Source organism: Dunckerocampus dactyliophorus, chromosome 1 (assembly GCF_027744805.1).
Source record: "Dunckerocampus dactyliophorus isolate RoL2022-P2 chromosome 1, RoL_Ddac_1.1, whole genome shotgun sequence".
NCBI lineage: Eukaryota > Metazoa > Chordata > Actinopteri > Syngnathiformes > Syngnathidae > Dunckerocampus > Dunckerocampus dactyliophorus.
The window spans coordinates 40,074,460-40,091,251 of NC_072819.1; the positions used below are offsets into that span (position 1 = coordinate 40,074,460).

General features: G+C 43.4%; 1 protein-coding gene across 9 annotated transcripts in view; it reads right to left on the reverse strand.

The window, feature by feature from the left end:
* camta1a (calmodulin binding transcription activator 1a) overlaps positions 1–16,792 on the reverse strand; it is a 363,687-nt gene that overhangs the window by 38,188 nt on the left and 308,707 nt on the right. For 7 of the 9 annotated variants that reach the window (XM_054797863.1, XM_054797815.1, XM_054797814.1 and 4 more), the window contains 2 exons: positions 5,628–5,781; positions 614–754 (listed from right to left, as the gene is read on the reverse strand). In XM_054797863.1, the coding sequence (XP_054653838.1) occupies positions 614–754; positions 5,628–5,781 (295 nt within the window). The remainder of the gene's footprint in view (positions 1–613; positions 755–5,627; positions 5,782–16,792) is intronic. The other 2 variants (XM_054797834.1, XM_054797844.1) reach the window with 1 other exon arrangement.

A 16,792-nucleotide genomic window follows, 5' to 3' on the forward strand; every position in this document is an offset into this window, starting at 1 on the left:
GAATGGACAAAAATTCCTATAAACACACTACTAAACCCTGTGGAAAGCCTTCCTAGAAGAGTTAAAGCTGTTATAGCTGCAAAGTGTGGGCCGCCATCATATTAATCCCTTTAGATTAAGAATGGGATGTTAGTTAAATTAATATGCTTGTAAAGGTAAGTGAGCCAATACTTCTGGCAATATAGTGTGTGTTCCCAAGGCCTCCAGTCACCCAGTGTTGGTGATTCAAACCTAAACCCTCCTTTTGTAATGGAACTTAAAACAAATACTCATTTTTGATTAGGATCGTATTACTATTATGTGTGGTTAACATTAGTATAATAATAATTTGTAATGGATAATGTTATTACTGTAAATACATTGATTCCAGCATTCATGCAGTTATAAATTTGAAAGTTTAATTCTGAGGAAGTAAGATTATTTCGGACTTTTCACAGCCAAGAAAAATATCCCCCAAAACAGCCAATAACACGGACACTCAATTTGACTGTAAATCAAAGAAGGATGAAGTTCAGCCTTATTCTCTGACCGACTGTATTACAAATGTATCATTAACGTGTTTTGCTGCTAGTCTCTTGAGAACAAACTCAGCCCCACTTGCTAAAGCCCTTACCCAGAGTGCCCGTGCAGAGGCAGTTGTGAGTCCGGGGAGGTGGCTTAGTTTGGTGGCTGTCCAGTATTTGTTGCACTAGCTGCTCCACTGAGAAGCCAGAGCTGCTGTTCCCATTGCTGCAAGTCCACTTGATGCCATGAACTGCCGGGAGAGAGGAGGAGACACAGATGTCAGCCAGCCTAAGCAGACCACCAGCCACGCCAGCCCCCCGCCCTGCTCGGCCTGCTACCTGACAACTGCAATGTTGCTAAAGTGACACCTCACAGAGATTTCTGCTTTGGCCTGAGGGCAAACAAACAACCCCCCGCCTGGCCTAAAACGCCGTTTTCATTTTCCAAAACGCACATATTTCCCATCATGCTCCCTATCACACTTTCCACTATTCTGTGATAACAAGAAAGAAAAAGTATTGTGTCTTCTTCCCTTTGAGAGTTTTTTCCTGAGCAACATTTATCTACCATCACTGCCTTGTCGCATTCTTGCACTTCTCATTGTCAAAGTTGCTTTTCTTTCTCTGCCTGCTATTGTGTGTCCTCTCAATGAGAGCTGATGAAAGTGACAGCAAGCCTCTCCTTCCACACCCTGACCCAATTCTCTGCTCTGACAGGGGAAACGTCTGGGATGAAACACCACCTAGATGATGCTCCTGGTGCTGCACTCAGGGGAATGACAAGAGACTGGTGAGCTCAGTCAAACCTTGCCAGCACATCCTAATATCATCCATATATACTATACTGTACCAACCCATGTGTCATGTGTCTAATTAGACACATGACAAATATAAGACATAACACAATCATGTGGTATAAGTACACGTACTGTATCGCCTGTGCAAGACTGTGCAGGAAAGACGGCCATCTGGCGTTGATCTACAATAGGGGTCCACCAAGGGTCACATACTGAAAAATCAAAGGATGAGGGGGCTAATTTGACATTTTTAATTTTGTAAAAAGGCTAAAAAAATGTTCTGTAAAGTATACAGAATATTTAACGACTAAGTTTTGTGTTATTATTAGTTATTAGTAACAAGATTTCAGCATTTTCTCATCATATTGTGCATCTTTGCTCTATTCTTCCCATGTTTGCTGTTTTTTCTTTTGTTTAATGTCATTTCTATGATGTTCCACGGGCCAATAAAAATGAGACACAGGCTAAAATGGCCACTGGCCTAAGAAAAGTCAAAATCTCTGTTTGCCAAGAAAGTGAATTTAAAAATCACTACATTTATCTTTATGTCAGCATTATAGTACATAATGTTAATATTTTTCACGTTTTATGAAAAACAACAAGATGCTGCACACTTTTATTTTTACACTGTGGGCTGCACGGTGACTAGTGGTTAATATGTAGGCCTCAGCGACAGGTGACCGTGGGTTCGAATCTAAGTTGGAGCAACTCTATGTGGCGATGGCATATTCTCATTTCTCTGATTACTACGGCTTCCTCCCACATCTCAAAAACATGAATGTTAGGCTAATTAGAGACTCTAAATGGTCCACAGGTGTGAATGTAAGTGTAAATGGTTGTTTGTCCGTATGTGTCCTGTCATTGACTGGCAACCAGTCCAGGGTGTACCCTGCCTGCCATCCAAAGTCACCTGGGATAGACTTCAGCTCACCCATAAAGCTAATGAGAACAAATGGTATAGAAAAGGAACAAATGAATGTAGATGGTGATGAATAGAAATGAACTAGGCAAGTAAGTGCAAAGCAAGGTTGTTAGGAAAGCTCAACATTCTTGGCAGCAATACAGACTGTTCACCGACAGATGTCAGTAGAGGTCATAGCATGTGTGCCACTCAACTTACTGTAGCAAGTAAAAGAAACATGATTTTAATTTACAAAGATGGAAAAAATGTTACTACACCAATAACTGGCGAGTCCTGTTAGAGTAATAGGGGTTGAGTCACGTCCAGGTATTGTATAACGCACACAGTACAAATGAGATGAGTGTATGCTCGGGTGTAATGACAGTGCTTTCGTAACAAAGCCGTCAGGGAGGCTTCAGGACAGTGGAGCATCTGCTCTGCTGAGTTGACTTAGACAGGATGACAGAGCAAGAGCCGGATACAACAGATTACATCCACCATGGATGTGCAGCCTCCAATTGTCCAACCAAATCTTGTAGTGTCTACCCTGCTCTGCAAAACTTGGCACATTCCCCTTCGTGTGGCCAGGCGCCACTCCTGGAGGCCGTGAGCTGTTGACATGCAGTTATTATCAAGGCTGTTTGTTTGCTCTTCTAACTGAAGGGTAGGTTCCAAAACACAGATACAGAGACAGTATTTGTAGTTTAGACCTCAGAAACAAAAAATGCACCAAATACAAGCCAGTCACATCACCATCCTAATGGTTGTTTGTTAAAAGTCACACCACACTGATGAAACGGTATTACTAGGACACATACACATCCTAACCGGTTGCCAGTGTTCACTATGGGATGGCATCGTACACCCAGCTCAGACCGCCTTGCTTTGTTCTTCTCTGACCCCGTCTCTCTAGCCTGAAGACAGGCCTTCTGTCTGTCTGAGTATTTGTTAAAGCTGCTCATGCGCTATCTGTCAGCAGGCTGGGGGCATAGCTGCAGAGAGAGATGCGTGTTTATAGCATGAGACCAAAGGAGTGAATCAAGCTGGCTGCCTTGTCTATGGAACTGTAGCGTGACTGAGTAATGATGCCAATCTTTTTGGCCTCTCCTCACTCTCTTGCTTCTTCTCTTTCTCATCAAACACCAGAGGGTGTTAGTGAGGGCGAGGTCAGACAAGGCCACGTTGCACAGCCCTCATATTCCAACAACTGTGCGTCACTCTCCATGCATGACAGTGTGTTCTGTGTCTGTAGTAGGCCACAACCGATTCACAAAATTCACATTTAATCTTTGTTCTGCGGCTCATTAGAGGTGTCAAAAGTGTAAATGTGCTAAAATATTGAGGAAAGGGAAGATAAAGAAGGAGAGCACAACAGTTGACACTGTTTTGGGGAAATAGCTGTGTGACATTAAACTAAGGGTTCCTGTGCTCAAGAAACATCAATTTACAAAATATGTACATATTATATGCAACCTACAGTAAAACTAACTACACTGCACATCACACTACGTTGCACTCTGCACTCAATACTGATGGTTTTTAGAGAATCCTGATAGGAGAAGGGAAATCTGGTATGCTGGTTTATCAGCAGAACCTCTGTGGAATCAGATATGTTCTGTGAGATAACCACACATATTATATGATGCCGTTCCTGCATGAGGAAAAAAACATCGCTGCTGATTGAAAATATAGGCCAATTTGCTAAAATTGCACCGTAAGTGAAGATCTCCAGTTGCATGTGGACATTAATCTGCCGCAAGATTAAATTTGGTAAAATTTGTGAATCTGAATGGTTGTTTGTCTATTTTTTGAACATCTATTTTAGGGGGTTTCAGGTTTGTTTTTTAATTTTTTTTAGTTATGGTCTTAAGCTTTTGATCAGCTGATGAACAGCCTATTTCACTTGAATGCTTGTTTGCAATAAACTGCTTACTAAATTGTTTTTGTTTCACTCCCATTTCTTCTTTTTGCATTTTGAAGCTCTACGTAGAACCTCCTTAAGATCCATCAATGCAAAATCTAAATTCTTGCAATTTTTCAAGTGGCCTTAAGATTTTGATCAGGCGTGTATGATGTGTGATATATATTCTTAAAAGAACCAATCAACATTTAATACAACTCTCCTGTATTCATTGCCATTGGATTGTACAGGTGTACCTAATTGAAGTGCCTGGCGAGTATATAACGAATACAACATGACTTGATCAAGGTCCTCGTTTCCAGCTTTAATTGGAAGATGCTACGCAAGAGTACCACTAGATGGCAATGTTGCTCCATTACGGAGCTTCTTACGTCAGCTCTAGTCCTCCATTAACCACGACCATAGAAAGAAAAGAAAAGATAAAAGGCAAAGACAGAAAGCATGAGGTTTTTTTTTTGCACTTTATGGATCCCCTCTGTACAGCCTGGCAGCAAGAAGGCGTCACCCTCTTTGTCCCAACAACTCCCAAAGTTAATGACTTAACGCATTACTGCAAATGGTGCTTGCTTTTTACATTAAGTCACAGATGTAATGAACACTGTAGGCCATTGTTGCTCGGCGGCTGTCCCGAGGTAAGGCTTTATGTCCTAAAAGTGACAGGAAGCAGAGCAGTGAGGAGGATAATGATGTAGACAAAACCTATGTGATGATGCCTGTCAGTACGCAGCAAGCGGCGGCAAGAGCCTTTAAGGCTGCTGCTCCTCTTTACCTGGCCACGACACAAATAATTGGCCATTGGAAGTCATTGCCCTGCTGTCCCCTGCTCAGCTCCCCCAAATCACAGACGAGCTGTTGTTGTTGAGTATGTTAACGGGTCCCTGGAAGATTTTGGAGCTTCACAAAAGTCCCAATTTGACCGTTACCATCATCTGACAAACCCTGACCTTTTCCACAACATCACCTCAGTCTTTAGGCAGGTCTAGAGACTCATAAAAACACATAGCCCCAGCATCTAACAGAAATTTATAAAGCTGCTAACAGCATGGATCAGTCCAATGGGGAAAAAAAAGCACACAAGGGGTAGGAGTGGGGGGTGGGGTTGGTATTTTCTGGTGAGTCAGACATTCCTGCTCCCACGTGCTAACATGAATCAATAACCAACGTGCTGTCCTCCTCTGCTTGACGTCCTTCTCGGGTCAGTAAGGCAGCATGCTCTTGGCTTGTTCTGAGTGGAGCCAGAGTTATGGGAAGAGCTGACCTTTGACCTGCAACTTGCAAATGGCTCCAGGAAGTAGGAACAGTCAGTGGCCAGAGATGCTATCTGACTGAGGTGCTGAGGGCACTTAGTGTAGCAGCAATCAGCTAATAAGAGCTGACACTGGATCCTCAGACTAAATAAATCTCAAGTAAGTGAAGAACATTTCAGGGTAGATGATTTCATAGCACAGCTATAAATAGAATTTGGCAAAACAAGTAGTTGTGAATGAATTTAGTTAAACACTCACACATGGGTTTGAGCTGGCCGATCAGCTCCTCCTTGGTCCACTTGGCCCACTCCTTCTTGTCTGTATTGATGGAACACAGGATTGGACCGCATGGTTTCCCACAATCCTCAATGGCTGGCACATTCAAATAATGGACCAGCACAATGTCAGGGTTCTGTGGGGAGAACACAGATGAGATTATGTCTGGTGTCAGCTGCACAGGGAACATACTCGATGCTCTTAAGGATGCTACAGCAAAGAGTACAAGTGACACATGGACATGTGGCTCAGCTGTGAGTATTTTCACCAGCCTGAAAGGCGCCAGCTGGTTAATGAGAAGTCAAACTAGAAACGGTGCATAGTAACACAAAGCCGACAAAAGCAAATATGCAATCATTTTCCTAATGGGTATGTATTCGGATTTGTCTCCACCCAGTGCATCCTCATGCACTTGCTTATTTGCATGCGTGAAGTTGTGTGTGCTCGTAACACACGTATAGCATTTTGTGAAGTCCTCCCACATGGTGAGTTGAGTGAGTTGGTCTAAATTAATGCCAGACTAAACAATTTGCAGCCTGCGTGCTGTTACGAGCTTTCATCGGCAACTGCAGACAGGTTTGCGAATAATAGGCATAAAGTAATGCCCTTGCTATCAGGAAATTCCATGATTGCCAAGTTTAGCAAATAGATTAGCATTAGATCTCTGCATTGCTTGTAATGTATTACAAGAATTGCCTCCAAGTACAGTATATCGACACTTTGACACACGAGATATAAAGCTAAGCTGCACTTGATGCCAAAAACTATAAAAATGATCAAATATAAGCCTAAAGAGGGCCTGTGAAAAAATAAAAACACACACAAGTCATTATAAGGAACATGCAGACATCTGGTGCTAAACAAGACATAAGAATCGACAAACAGCAAAGATGCTGATAAAGAAAAATGCAATGACAACATATGTGTGCGACTGCAGGTTGAAGCTTCATCAGTGCTAAGTGGCAAATAAATCAAGGTGCGGCTACAGTAGGTCCTTGCGCCCTCTCACTGTGTATACCATTAATCAGGGGACCAGACACTCCCGCTCCGTCTCGCTTTCTCCCCTTTCATCACACAGGGGTATGGCTGGGGGCGACCGGGCCCAGAAAAACAATTACTTCTGTGAAAAAGAACCCCAAACGTACAAACAACCTGCTGCTCTCTCTGATGATGTCACTTCAGCACTTCAAGCATTGCAGAGTGCTATCCTGCTTTGCTTGTCTCCTGTCATTGATATGGACACAACACAATGGTGGCTGCCCTCTCTGTATGCAGATGGCATGGGCGTGTGTGTGTGTGTGTGTGTGGGGGGGGGGGGGGGGGGGGGGGGGGGGTTGCCATGCACCCAGATGGCATCACCAGCTGTGTCAACGTTGAAGTCATGTCCTCCATCTTTTCTTGGGAACATGGGGAATACAGACGGCTTTGTGAACGTATGTCAATGAAAGGTGCAATTGTAGCAAATGTGCTTCTTCAAATACAGCTCACATTTATGTGCAAAGACACACAAACACACAGTTATACACCAGCTCCTCAGTTCCAGCTATTTTCTTCCCTTTCCAGCCTTACTACACAACACAGACGCACACAGGCACTCAAAGCTAAAATACCTACAGCTCAAACCCCAGTAAAGTGTGTTGCCTTACTATTTTAAATCTCTTGTAAAGCAAGGAGGAAGCCAGAACGCTCTTCCCCAAATCTTGTTTTCCTTCTTTCACACTTCTTACTTTGAGCAACACCCATCCAAAGCATACACCTCCCCATTCAGAAGAGCAGAAATCAACACAATTAAAATATGAAATGTCACATAACTCTAGCAGGATGGTGATTTAATTAATTTCCTTGTGGCTGCTTTCTTTCTTCACTTTGCAATATTATAACCCCGACAAACAGAGCGGGGTGTTGGAGAAGGGCTGTGGGATAACATTTTCCCGGATACTCTTTTCCAGAGAAAATGAGATCTCGTTAATTTATTGATTAATTTGTACAATACGTTCTTTGGGTAGCTTTTTTGCTTCTTTTTTCCCAGAGAGATGCTTCACCTCTGCAGTTGAATGGAATGCTTAGACGCCCGTGGGGTGCGTGTGTTTGTGTGTCTTCATATGCATGTTTGTTTGATTCCATGTAAGGTGAAGTCTATAAATAAACACATGACAGTGCAAGGAGATCTGTAAGGATGTGTGCCAACCATTAAAGCCTCTTATTTCATGCATGTATGTGCAAGCGTAGCATGTCTCCCGACAGTGTTTTGAAGTTACTCCGTTGTGGTAATGTTTACTGCACCTCCCTAGAACAGATGGATAGATGTTCAACTAATTGCAAGCAGAGTCTTGGGGAGTCAGCCATGGGGGCGGAAGGCCTGCTGAGTGGGCGGCGGAAAGCCCTCTTCTCTTGTCTTCCACCTCACTTTCTCTCACAAACATGAATCTAACACATAAGGACATGTACAGTATGTGTGCAGACCAACTCTCACCATTCACAGTTAAAGCATACATGAGGCAAGCATGAAAAAGCTGGCATGCCAACACACACACACACACACACACACACACACATAAAACCTTTGAACACAAGCATATGCAAGATATTGCCATCGCAACCAGTGAATGAAGGTGATGTTGTAGCCAGGCAACTGGTTTCTCTGGCACCCACGCACTTCCAGGCAGCCTACTGCGATCTATCAGTGACTGCCTATCTTGTCCTGAGGTCACACACCTTCTTCTACTCCACCAGACAAGAAAGGAATGAAGAGTCGAACAAAAGGAAGAGAAAACTTCACTAATGAAGCTGTACATGCGGACATACAGTAGTTAGATGGAGATGGATACAATGACCTTCTACTTGTACTGAATCTGAGTGTGCAGCTACAAGCAAAAAAGAGTAGAACACATCTTTTGGATAGCTGGCATAGTAATGTGTCCACTGTCTCATTAAATCCTTCTGACCCCACCACAAATGTGCCTCTCTTGGAACACCTGCATGTAACCGCAGACCCTCCATCAACCCGCAATAATTTAATAAGTGACTGAGAGTACAGTGAGAAACATAGTTTGAAACAGAGATACATTGAAAATAAAAGGAAGAGATGCTGAACTGTTCACATCGCCTAATAGCTCTGCTCCAATGTTGTTGAATATACAGTTGTCCCTTGTTTGTCGTGGTTAATTGGTTAAATACTGGTAGTATTTATTGGTCTAAATATGATTTTTTAAACAATTTTTAGAGCCCTGTAGACATGAAATAACACCCCTATAGTCACCTTTACACTCTTATTATTTTTTGTTTACACCACATTGCGCAACACTGATGTGCAGGCTACAGTGTCACTGTAGGGACATAAAAGACAGCCGCTGCTCATAGCATATACAAGTAGCAAGCTACCGATCTAACCAGTTAGCCTCCAATTTATTTGATCTCAACTTAGTAAAGTGCTTCAAACATAGTCTGGAAGAAGGATGTACCAAACGTACCACTTCCACACGGAATGGGAGACCAACCTTTTTCACTCTATCATGTCGGCCATGCCATGGCTGACTCCATGCACTGTTAAGGTAATGCAATCTAAGGTAAAGTCTCATCAGTGTCACATTACTGATGCCAAGTGACCAGAGTACATATGACATGTCTTTCAAAATTATTTGACTTATAATAGTCCAAAATCAACCACAGAACAGTGATTATTCATTAATTAACTAATTTTTTGAAAACTGTGACAGAGCGACTGTAGTGTGTTTTGCATTGAGAAGCCATGCGCAGGTATGAACACCATGAACATGAAACGATCTTGATTGAGAGGGGATGCATTGTGGAATGTAAACAAACTGAATCCTGGCTTCTCTCTGATAAAATATCCCACAAACTGAAAGAATAAGACCTTCAAAGCCTGTCAAACCCGAGAAAACAGTAGAGCAGAGACTGGCTAGTATATAGGCTTCACCTTGTTTTTACTCAAAGGTGGAATGGCTAAACCTTGTAACGGAGGAAAGGAGTGAGATGGATCCTGCGAGCTTTGAACTCTGAGGGATATCCCTCTCAATGAACAAAATATCAAAAAAGCAGTGTAGTCACCTACATTCAGCATCAAGGCACTAATATGAAGGGCAGGTTTGTGTGCTTCGTCGATGTATTTACACCTCTGTGTTTGTGTCTGCCTACACTGAATTATAAATTGAGTGTGAATGAGTGTCTGGAGGCAGATGTCTGTATGTTGCTTGGCGTACATACATCAATATGCATGGAGAATGAGTGCAATGAGCTGAATGTGAGTGAGTACATCTGTTACTTTGACTGCATATTCATGGGGTCTATGCATGTGAGAATTTGTGGTGTGTGTCTTTTTCCAGCAGCATGTCACTTCTGTGTGTGTTTTATGTTGCTAGCTGAGTTCTGGCTGCATATATGAGAGGTGATGGCACTTTGAGGTGGGGACAGTATCCCTGGTAGCGGGGTGGTGATGGATGCCACTGGGTGCCACTCATTAAGGAGCCTTCTGGCCTCTGGCATGAAGGTTGCGCACTTAAACACCGCACCCCCCCCCAGTCTACAAACACGGCTGTTCATTTCAAGGTCAAGCGGTTCATTGGTGCTTTAGGTTGACCACCACAAGACAATCTGCTTTTGCTTTGAAAATATGTATGTTTTAATTGTGCGGGTGGCTGGGAAACACCTTGTCTTGTGCAGCCACGCAGACACATGCAGTACATGAACACATATACAGACGCAACACCAAACCCTCCAAACAAGACAGTAAATAGCCTGAAGCTCTTGTCTGGGTAGCTGAGTAATCCATAATCTGAAGCTGCTTTCCACCCTCTTTTTCAGCCTAATTAGGGTGTCTGGAGTCAAGGCTCCATCCAGAGTAACTGCAGTTCTACTCCAAATACATCTCCACACTCCCCTAGTTAGTGTGAAAATGATAACACGTAGGTACCAATCCAATCCAGGCTTAATTTGAATTGCCTGTCCCAAGTCTGTAAGGGGAATAGCAGAGCAGATGGCACAGTAGGTGATCCTGATTTAGGGGACATTCAGACTCCACCTCTCTACCACCACTTCCTTGTGTAGTGGCTGGAAGATATAAAGGCAGAAGTTGGAACTTTTGAGGAACAGGAAGAGGCCAGCATGTTTGAGCGTGTTTCAGAGGAAGCCAGGGGCTGGGTCTGTGATGTTTAATTCAGGAGCACATAATCACTTCGATGGAGTTGAGAGCGGGGGCTTTAAATAACTCAGTTTAGATGGGGGTAGAACTGCTTCACTCTGAGTGGGGCAATGAAACTCGGTGTGTTTGTGCAGATATGTGAGTGCATTTTGCTTTTCTTAGCATCCACGAGAAAGTAAGAAAGTGCTCCCCTATTTCTGTGTGGCTCCTCCTCCATACTTTGAAACATTTTATTTGTGCAGTACATCACAAAGAGAGAAGGTGAGTTTGTTGCTGTGCCAAGTGCGTGCATGCATTAGGATAATGGTGCAAAAGGCCAGTGTTCAGAGCCTGAATATGGAGGAGTACACTTGATGCCAAGCAGGCAAGCGGAAACTGGGCAGTGAGGCATTGAAGTCCCTCTAGGTGCCACAACTGCACTCACAGTTTACAGCCTCCTTATTCATTCTGAGGCCCTCACAGAGCACACCCTCCATTAGTTGTGGTGGTCCCAACTGAGATGCTGTGTTGCTCAGGGGCAGGACCATCAGGAACCCATCCGGCTGCCATAATAGCCCATGACACTGATCCTAATATTCATTGGACATCCAGGTGAGTCAGTCACACTGGAATACAGTGAGGGAAACACTTGGAGGGCTTAACCATGCACTTCATGGGCATTTCTTTTGTCGTAGCCTCACAATAACCTCTTTCCCCTCCTTTCTCTCAATCTTTCCCCCTTGCCTGTTTGGTCATTTCCATCTTTCCTTTCCGGGAATGGCGTGATTCATTTACCCCTTTCTACTGCCTCACTTGTGCTCTCAGTCATGTTCATATCAGCTGTGGTTCTGATTTGTTTGTGTGCATCGTCTTTCTCTCTCTGCCAGTCGACAAGGCACACACTATCTGTGTGTTTCCGGCTGTGTCTATGGGCGAATCAGGACTTCAGAGGAGCAGCCATGGGGGAAAGAGATGTGCTGGTACATTTTTAAACAAGGAGTCACAGTGAGGACTGGTATGTGTCCAACAGCAGCGAGACAGTCCAACCTAGCCATTATCTGCTTCTGCAATACCTGACTGAACAACAATAGATTGCAACCGTTGTGAGCATCTACAGAACATATTGTGGTTGCAACAGAGAGATTGTTGAAGCATTAATGTACATATACAGTACTGTGTGAAGATGTGTACTCAGAACATAAATCATACACTATATCACAACAGCAATGGCCTCAGGATTGTTGTGACTCTGTGCTCTGTTAGACACAGAGAGAAGCTCATTATTATTACTGGGCTGAATACTGGAGCTCAGCTTGGCAAGACCTCTTACATTCACATACTGTATAAACATTATACAAATGGGTGTCCAATGTCAGCTACTGTGTAAAAAAAGTGCTAATGGTTTCCTAGCAACATGTTGGAGCCACATGAAGAATGAAAAATATAGATGTTGTGTGGTAGTGTGACAGAATGAAAGAGTGAGTTTGAGATAAACAGTGAATATTTGAAAAAGATGGAGGGGTGCATTGGGGAAGGTATAAGTAGCCAAAGATAAGACGTCATGAATAGCTTGTGGGAAGATAATGAAGAGAGAGAGAGAAAAGGCACCACCAGCAATCTGATGAGCTGATCGAAAAATGCCGCATTTCCTCAACCTCTCTACGGGGGCAGTATTGACTGCCAGTTGATTCACGGAGTAGGTCCGCTGACAATTAAGGTCATGGGAACGGCTTGTCAAATCACAGCTTGGGGAGAGCTCACCAGGGGAATACATGAAGACTGTGCAAGCAGTTTAGAATTTGGTGGTTATGCGAAACAACACATACACTTTTGGTTTAAAATGCAGTGCGGTGTTTCACACTAGTTTCAAATGCAAAACACAAGGGGATGTTCAGTACCAAGTCACTATCAGGTGATAGCGGCTTGTAAAATTGCTGCACTATACAAAAGAGGTCTGGCTGAATCTCAGGGGCTTTGTGTGTGTTTTTTTTTTTTTTTACATCACTGCTACAAAGTCACCTGCAAAATGATTCAACAAGAAGATGGTATTACAGTTTCTTTATTTATCCATGTGCAACTGTGTGAAATGCAGGATACAAGGTGGCGTATAATATAGTCTGCATGTGTGTTTGCCTAAGATACTTGCATGTGTGTGATTGTGTAAGCACATGTTTGGTACATCGGTCTGTAAAATTGTGCTAAAGAGAGGTGGCAAAAAAAGCCTACTATCTCCATCCAGCAGCTGCCACAAAGAGGAGTCCCAAAACATGCGCGAGACTGTGACAGAGACGGAGCGACCGCAGCCTCCTGGTAGTGTAATAGAAAATTAATTGAGACCATCAATATGGTATTAATCATTAAAGCACAGGTGCTGAGGTGGCACTTTGCTGGCTGTTCTTCTATTGGCAGAGCTCATACGCACATTTAGAGCAAAAGTTTGACCTGCTCTGTTGCAGAAGTGTGACTGTGAACTAAGAGTGAAGTAAAAAAAAAGTAAACTTAATTTGACACCACAAACATCACTTCTTTGCCTCACAAAATGCTTCACTTTTGACCCCTTTAAGAAGTGACTAAATGTATTCTGAAAAACGTTCGAATCAGACTGTGTCAGGTAAATTTGGAGAAATATTAATCAACTCTTCTGGAAACCATGTTTCTCATAACACCTAATCCGTTGTGAGGCAGACCACTGCAAGGCCTGGAGTGCCGTTTTAATCAGCTATGGGAGAGCCAAAATGCGGCAACTACATTAAGCCGTTAAGCGCAACATGTCTGAAAATGGTTGAATGTGTCTCGCTGAGATGAACGTCTCTTCTCATGAATAATGCATCACACAAAGACAAAACCCGACTCACATTGGAGATTGTATTTGTGTGCGCAAGTGTGAGATGAGAACATCTATTGGTTTGTAGTGACACTACAGTATGACTGCGTGATGCATCCAAAACGGGCCAGACTGGAGTCCACTTCGCCAACGCCCTTGCCACCTGGTATCTGTCAGTATCTGTCAGGTCGGGCCAACGGACAGTTTATCAGTTTATGATTAAGGAGCTGTAGATAAGATGGAGATTGATTTGGACTGAAAGGCAAACAAGATTGACAAAGCTTAGAGTCAGCTAAAAAGCAAGTCCAAGGAGTGTGTGTGTGTGTGTGTATGTGTGTGTTTGTGTGTGTGTGTGTATGTGAGTACGAGGTGGGGCGGGTGAGGAATAGAGGAGAGAATGCATTAACACAAGTCTGGACTTTAGAGAGTGCAGCGTAATGAGTACTTCCTCAACACACACAGCATACTGGTGAGACACTATAGACAGTCCCATCATGATCAGCTGATTAATGCTCTGTGTAAAGATACAAGCAAGGGCACTTCATTTAGCATCACTAAGTAAAGTGTGAGAGAGAAAATAACCCTTTTACAAGAACAAACCTCCAGGAGAACCAGGCTCAGAGTGACCATCTGCCTCGACAGTTGGGTTGAGAGAGAATTGGTAAGGGAGAGTTGGGAGAAAGAACAAAGCACAATGCAATAACGATAACAGTTCTAATGTACAGACAACACTATGAATATAGTCTAATCAGCAGTGAGGAAAGGCAAAAAAAAAAGTGTGATTTTGAGCCTGACTGGCGTGTGAGGGACAGTTGATGTTGGGATGACTCATCCAGAACTTCTGTTATTGGATCCTTTCAACAACTGTGCATGACTGACTTAAAGTATGGAGGGTTTTTGTTGTCATTTGGAAATAAAACTGTCCCAAGCAGTTTGTTGACTTTGATGTGAGATACTGTACATTTTTATATTAAAACAAGTAGAGATGCACAATATTGGCTTTTTACCGATATCCTATGTACCGATATTGTCCAACACTTCATTACCTATACTGACTATACTGTCACACTGTCACTGCCCAAAAGGGCGCTGAAGTCTCCCAGTAGAACTACTGAGTCACCAGCAGGGATGCTCTCTTTTGATTGACCCCAAGAAGGCTGGTTACTCTGACCTGCCGTTTGGCGCGTACCACAAATGACAGTCAGGACCCTTTCCAAAACCCGAAGGCGTAGGGAAGTGACCCTCATTCACTGGGGATGACTCCAACACAGAGGCACCGAGCCGAGGGGCTATTAAAAAGCCCACACCAACTTGCCGCCTGTCCCCTGCGGCAACTCCAGAGTAGAGCAAGGTCCAGGCCTCTCTGGAGGGGTTTGGTTCCAGAACCCAAACTGTGATTCAAGGTGAGTCTGACTATGTCTCATCGGAATGTCTCAACCTGTTGCACAGGCTCAGGCTCCTCTCCCACCAGAGAAGTGATGTCCAAGAAGTCTATGTTCCAAGAACCAGATTTGGCCGTCGAAGACCAGGTCCCCCAGGCCGCCACCCAATACGCAATGTACCGAACCCTTATGCTTTCCCCCGCAGGTGGTGGGTCTACAGGGGGAGATCTTGTGTGTCTTTTTCAGGCTGGGCCCGGCTTGGCCCCATGGGTGAAGACCTTACTAGCAGGCGCTTGCCTGAGAGCCCCTCCCCAGGCCTGGCTCCAATGTCCCACGTCCAGGCGAGGTGTGGTCTCTCCTTTTGTCTTTTCTCACAGGGTATGCTGAATCACTCTTTGTCCGGCCCATCACCTAGTACCTGTTGGCATTGGGAGACCCTACCAGGGCCGTATAGCCCCAGACAACATAGCAAGTATTAAAGAAAGACACCTCATCTTGCCTTGCAGCATGTTAACAATCATTGCAAATTGAATATTTACAATCAAAAGGCAAACCTTGGGAATAATTGGACATCCTGAGTTATCACGCGTGTTGCTGTGTGGAGCATGACATCATCATTCGATATCGTTATTGGCACAAAAAAACAATTTAACAAACAAATTTAAAAATATCGGCCAGTAATATCAGTCAGCCGATATTATCGGACATCCCTAATGCAAGCTCTTAAGTGCTTTGAAATTATGGCAAACGATAGCAAGTTACTATGTTGGTAGACGGCATATCTATACAATGTTTTGGCTAATGTTGGAGGTCAAATACAATTGATTCCCTTATGAGCCAATTATAGGTAGCTCCAATATATATATATATATACAGTACTTAGCTCTTTGTCCTAACAGAAAACAAATTGTCATCAGGCACATCGCAAAACTCATGTGGAGATCAGGTGTTCATACAGACCATAGGAATGTGTCTGTGCACATATGGAAACATGTATTTGTATCTATGCATATGACACATGAAAGGACAAAAGCCTTTGATGCATCTCATGACAGCACATGCCAGTTTGCAGCAGAATAACACAAGACACCAGAGAGAGTGGGGCTCAGCCCTGGGACCGGTCCTCTCCCTCCCCCACTTGGCCTGCCTTTCCCTCTCTGGTCTGATCAATACGGGGCCCTAATCACTGAGGACAGAACAGTCACCCTCTTTCTTCTCATCTCCACTCTTTGCATTATTTCTTCTGGTTTTACAATCTCTACCCCACTCTTGTTGTTATGAAATTAGATTAGGGAGACATGTAGGGAGACTACACCATATACAGTACTAGTATAACTGGACGCCTACTATGCTGCCAAAACTCACATGACGATGTTTTTAACATGTCAACAATAATGCCTTGTAAAACTTACCCTGACTTAGGTACAGTACCCGTGAATAGGTTGATAAGGTCATCTGACAAATTATGTTAAGGCTTCATGGCAGTGTCTGATTTATCGTGCTGCCTTAAAATAGTGGTGTCTATGTAAACATAGTTACACAAAAAAATGAGTGTCTGTGTGCAGAAAGATAACAGGCCATCCTCCAAAACCAACATGAACCCCAGTGAATTGGAAGCAGCATGCATAAACTTGAATAATGACACATCCCCTCATTTCAGGGTCTTCTTCCCAGTTATCTAATTGCCTGCGTCTTTTATTTCTTTAATAAAGTAATGAATGTGGCTGGGTTGGAATCATACAGGCAGCATTAACTTTAAATCCCAAACTGCATCAGAAGAGCAGAATAATTTGTAGGAGAAATA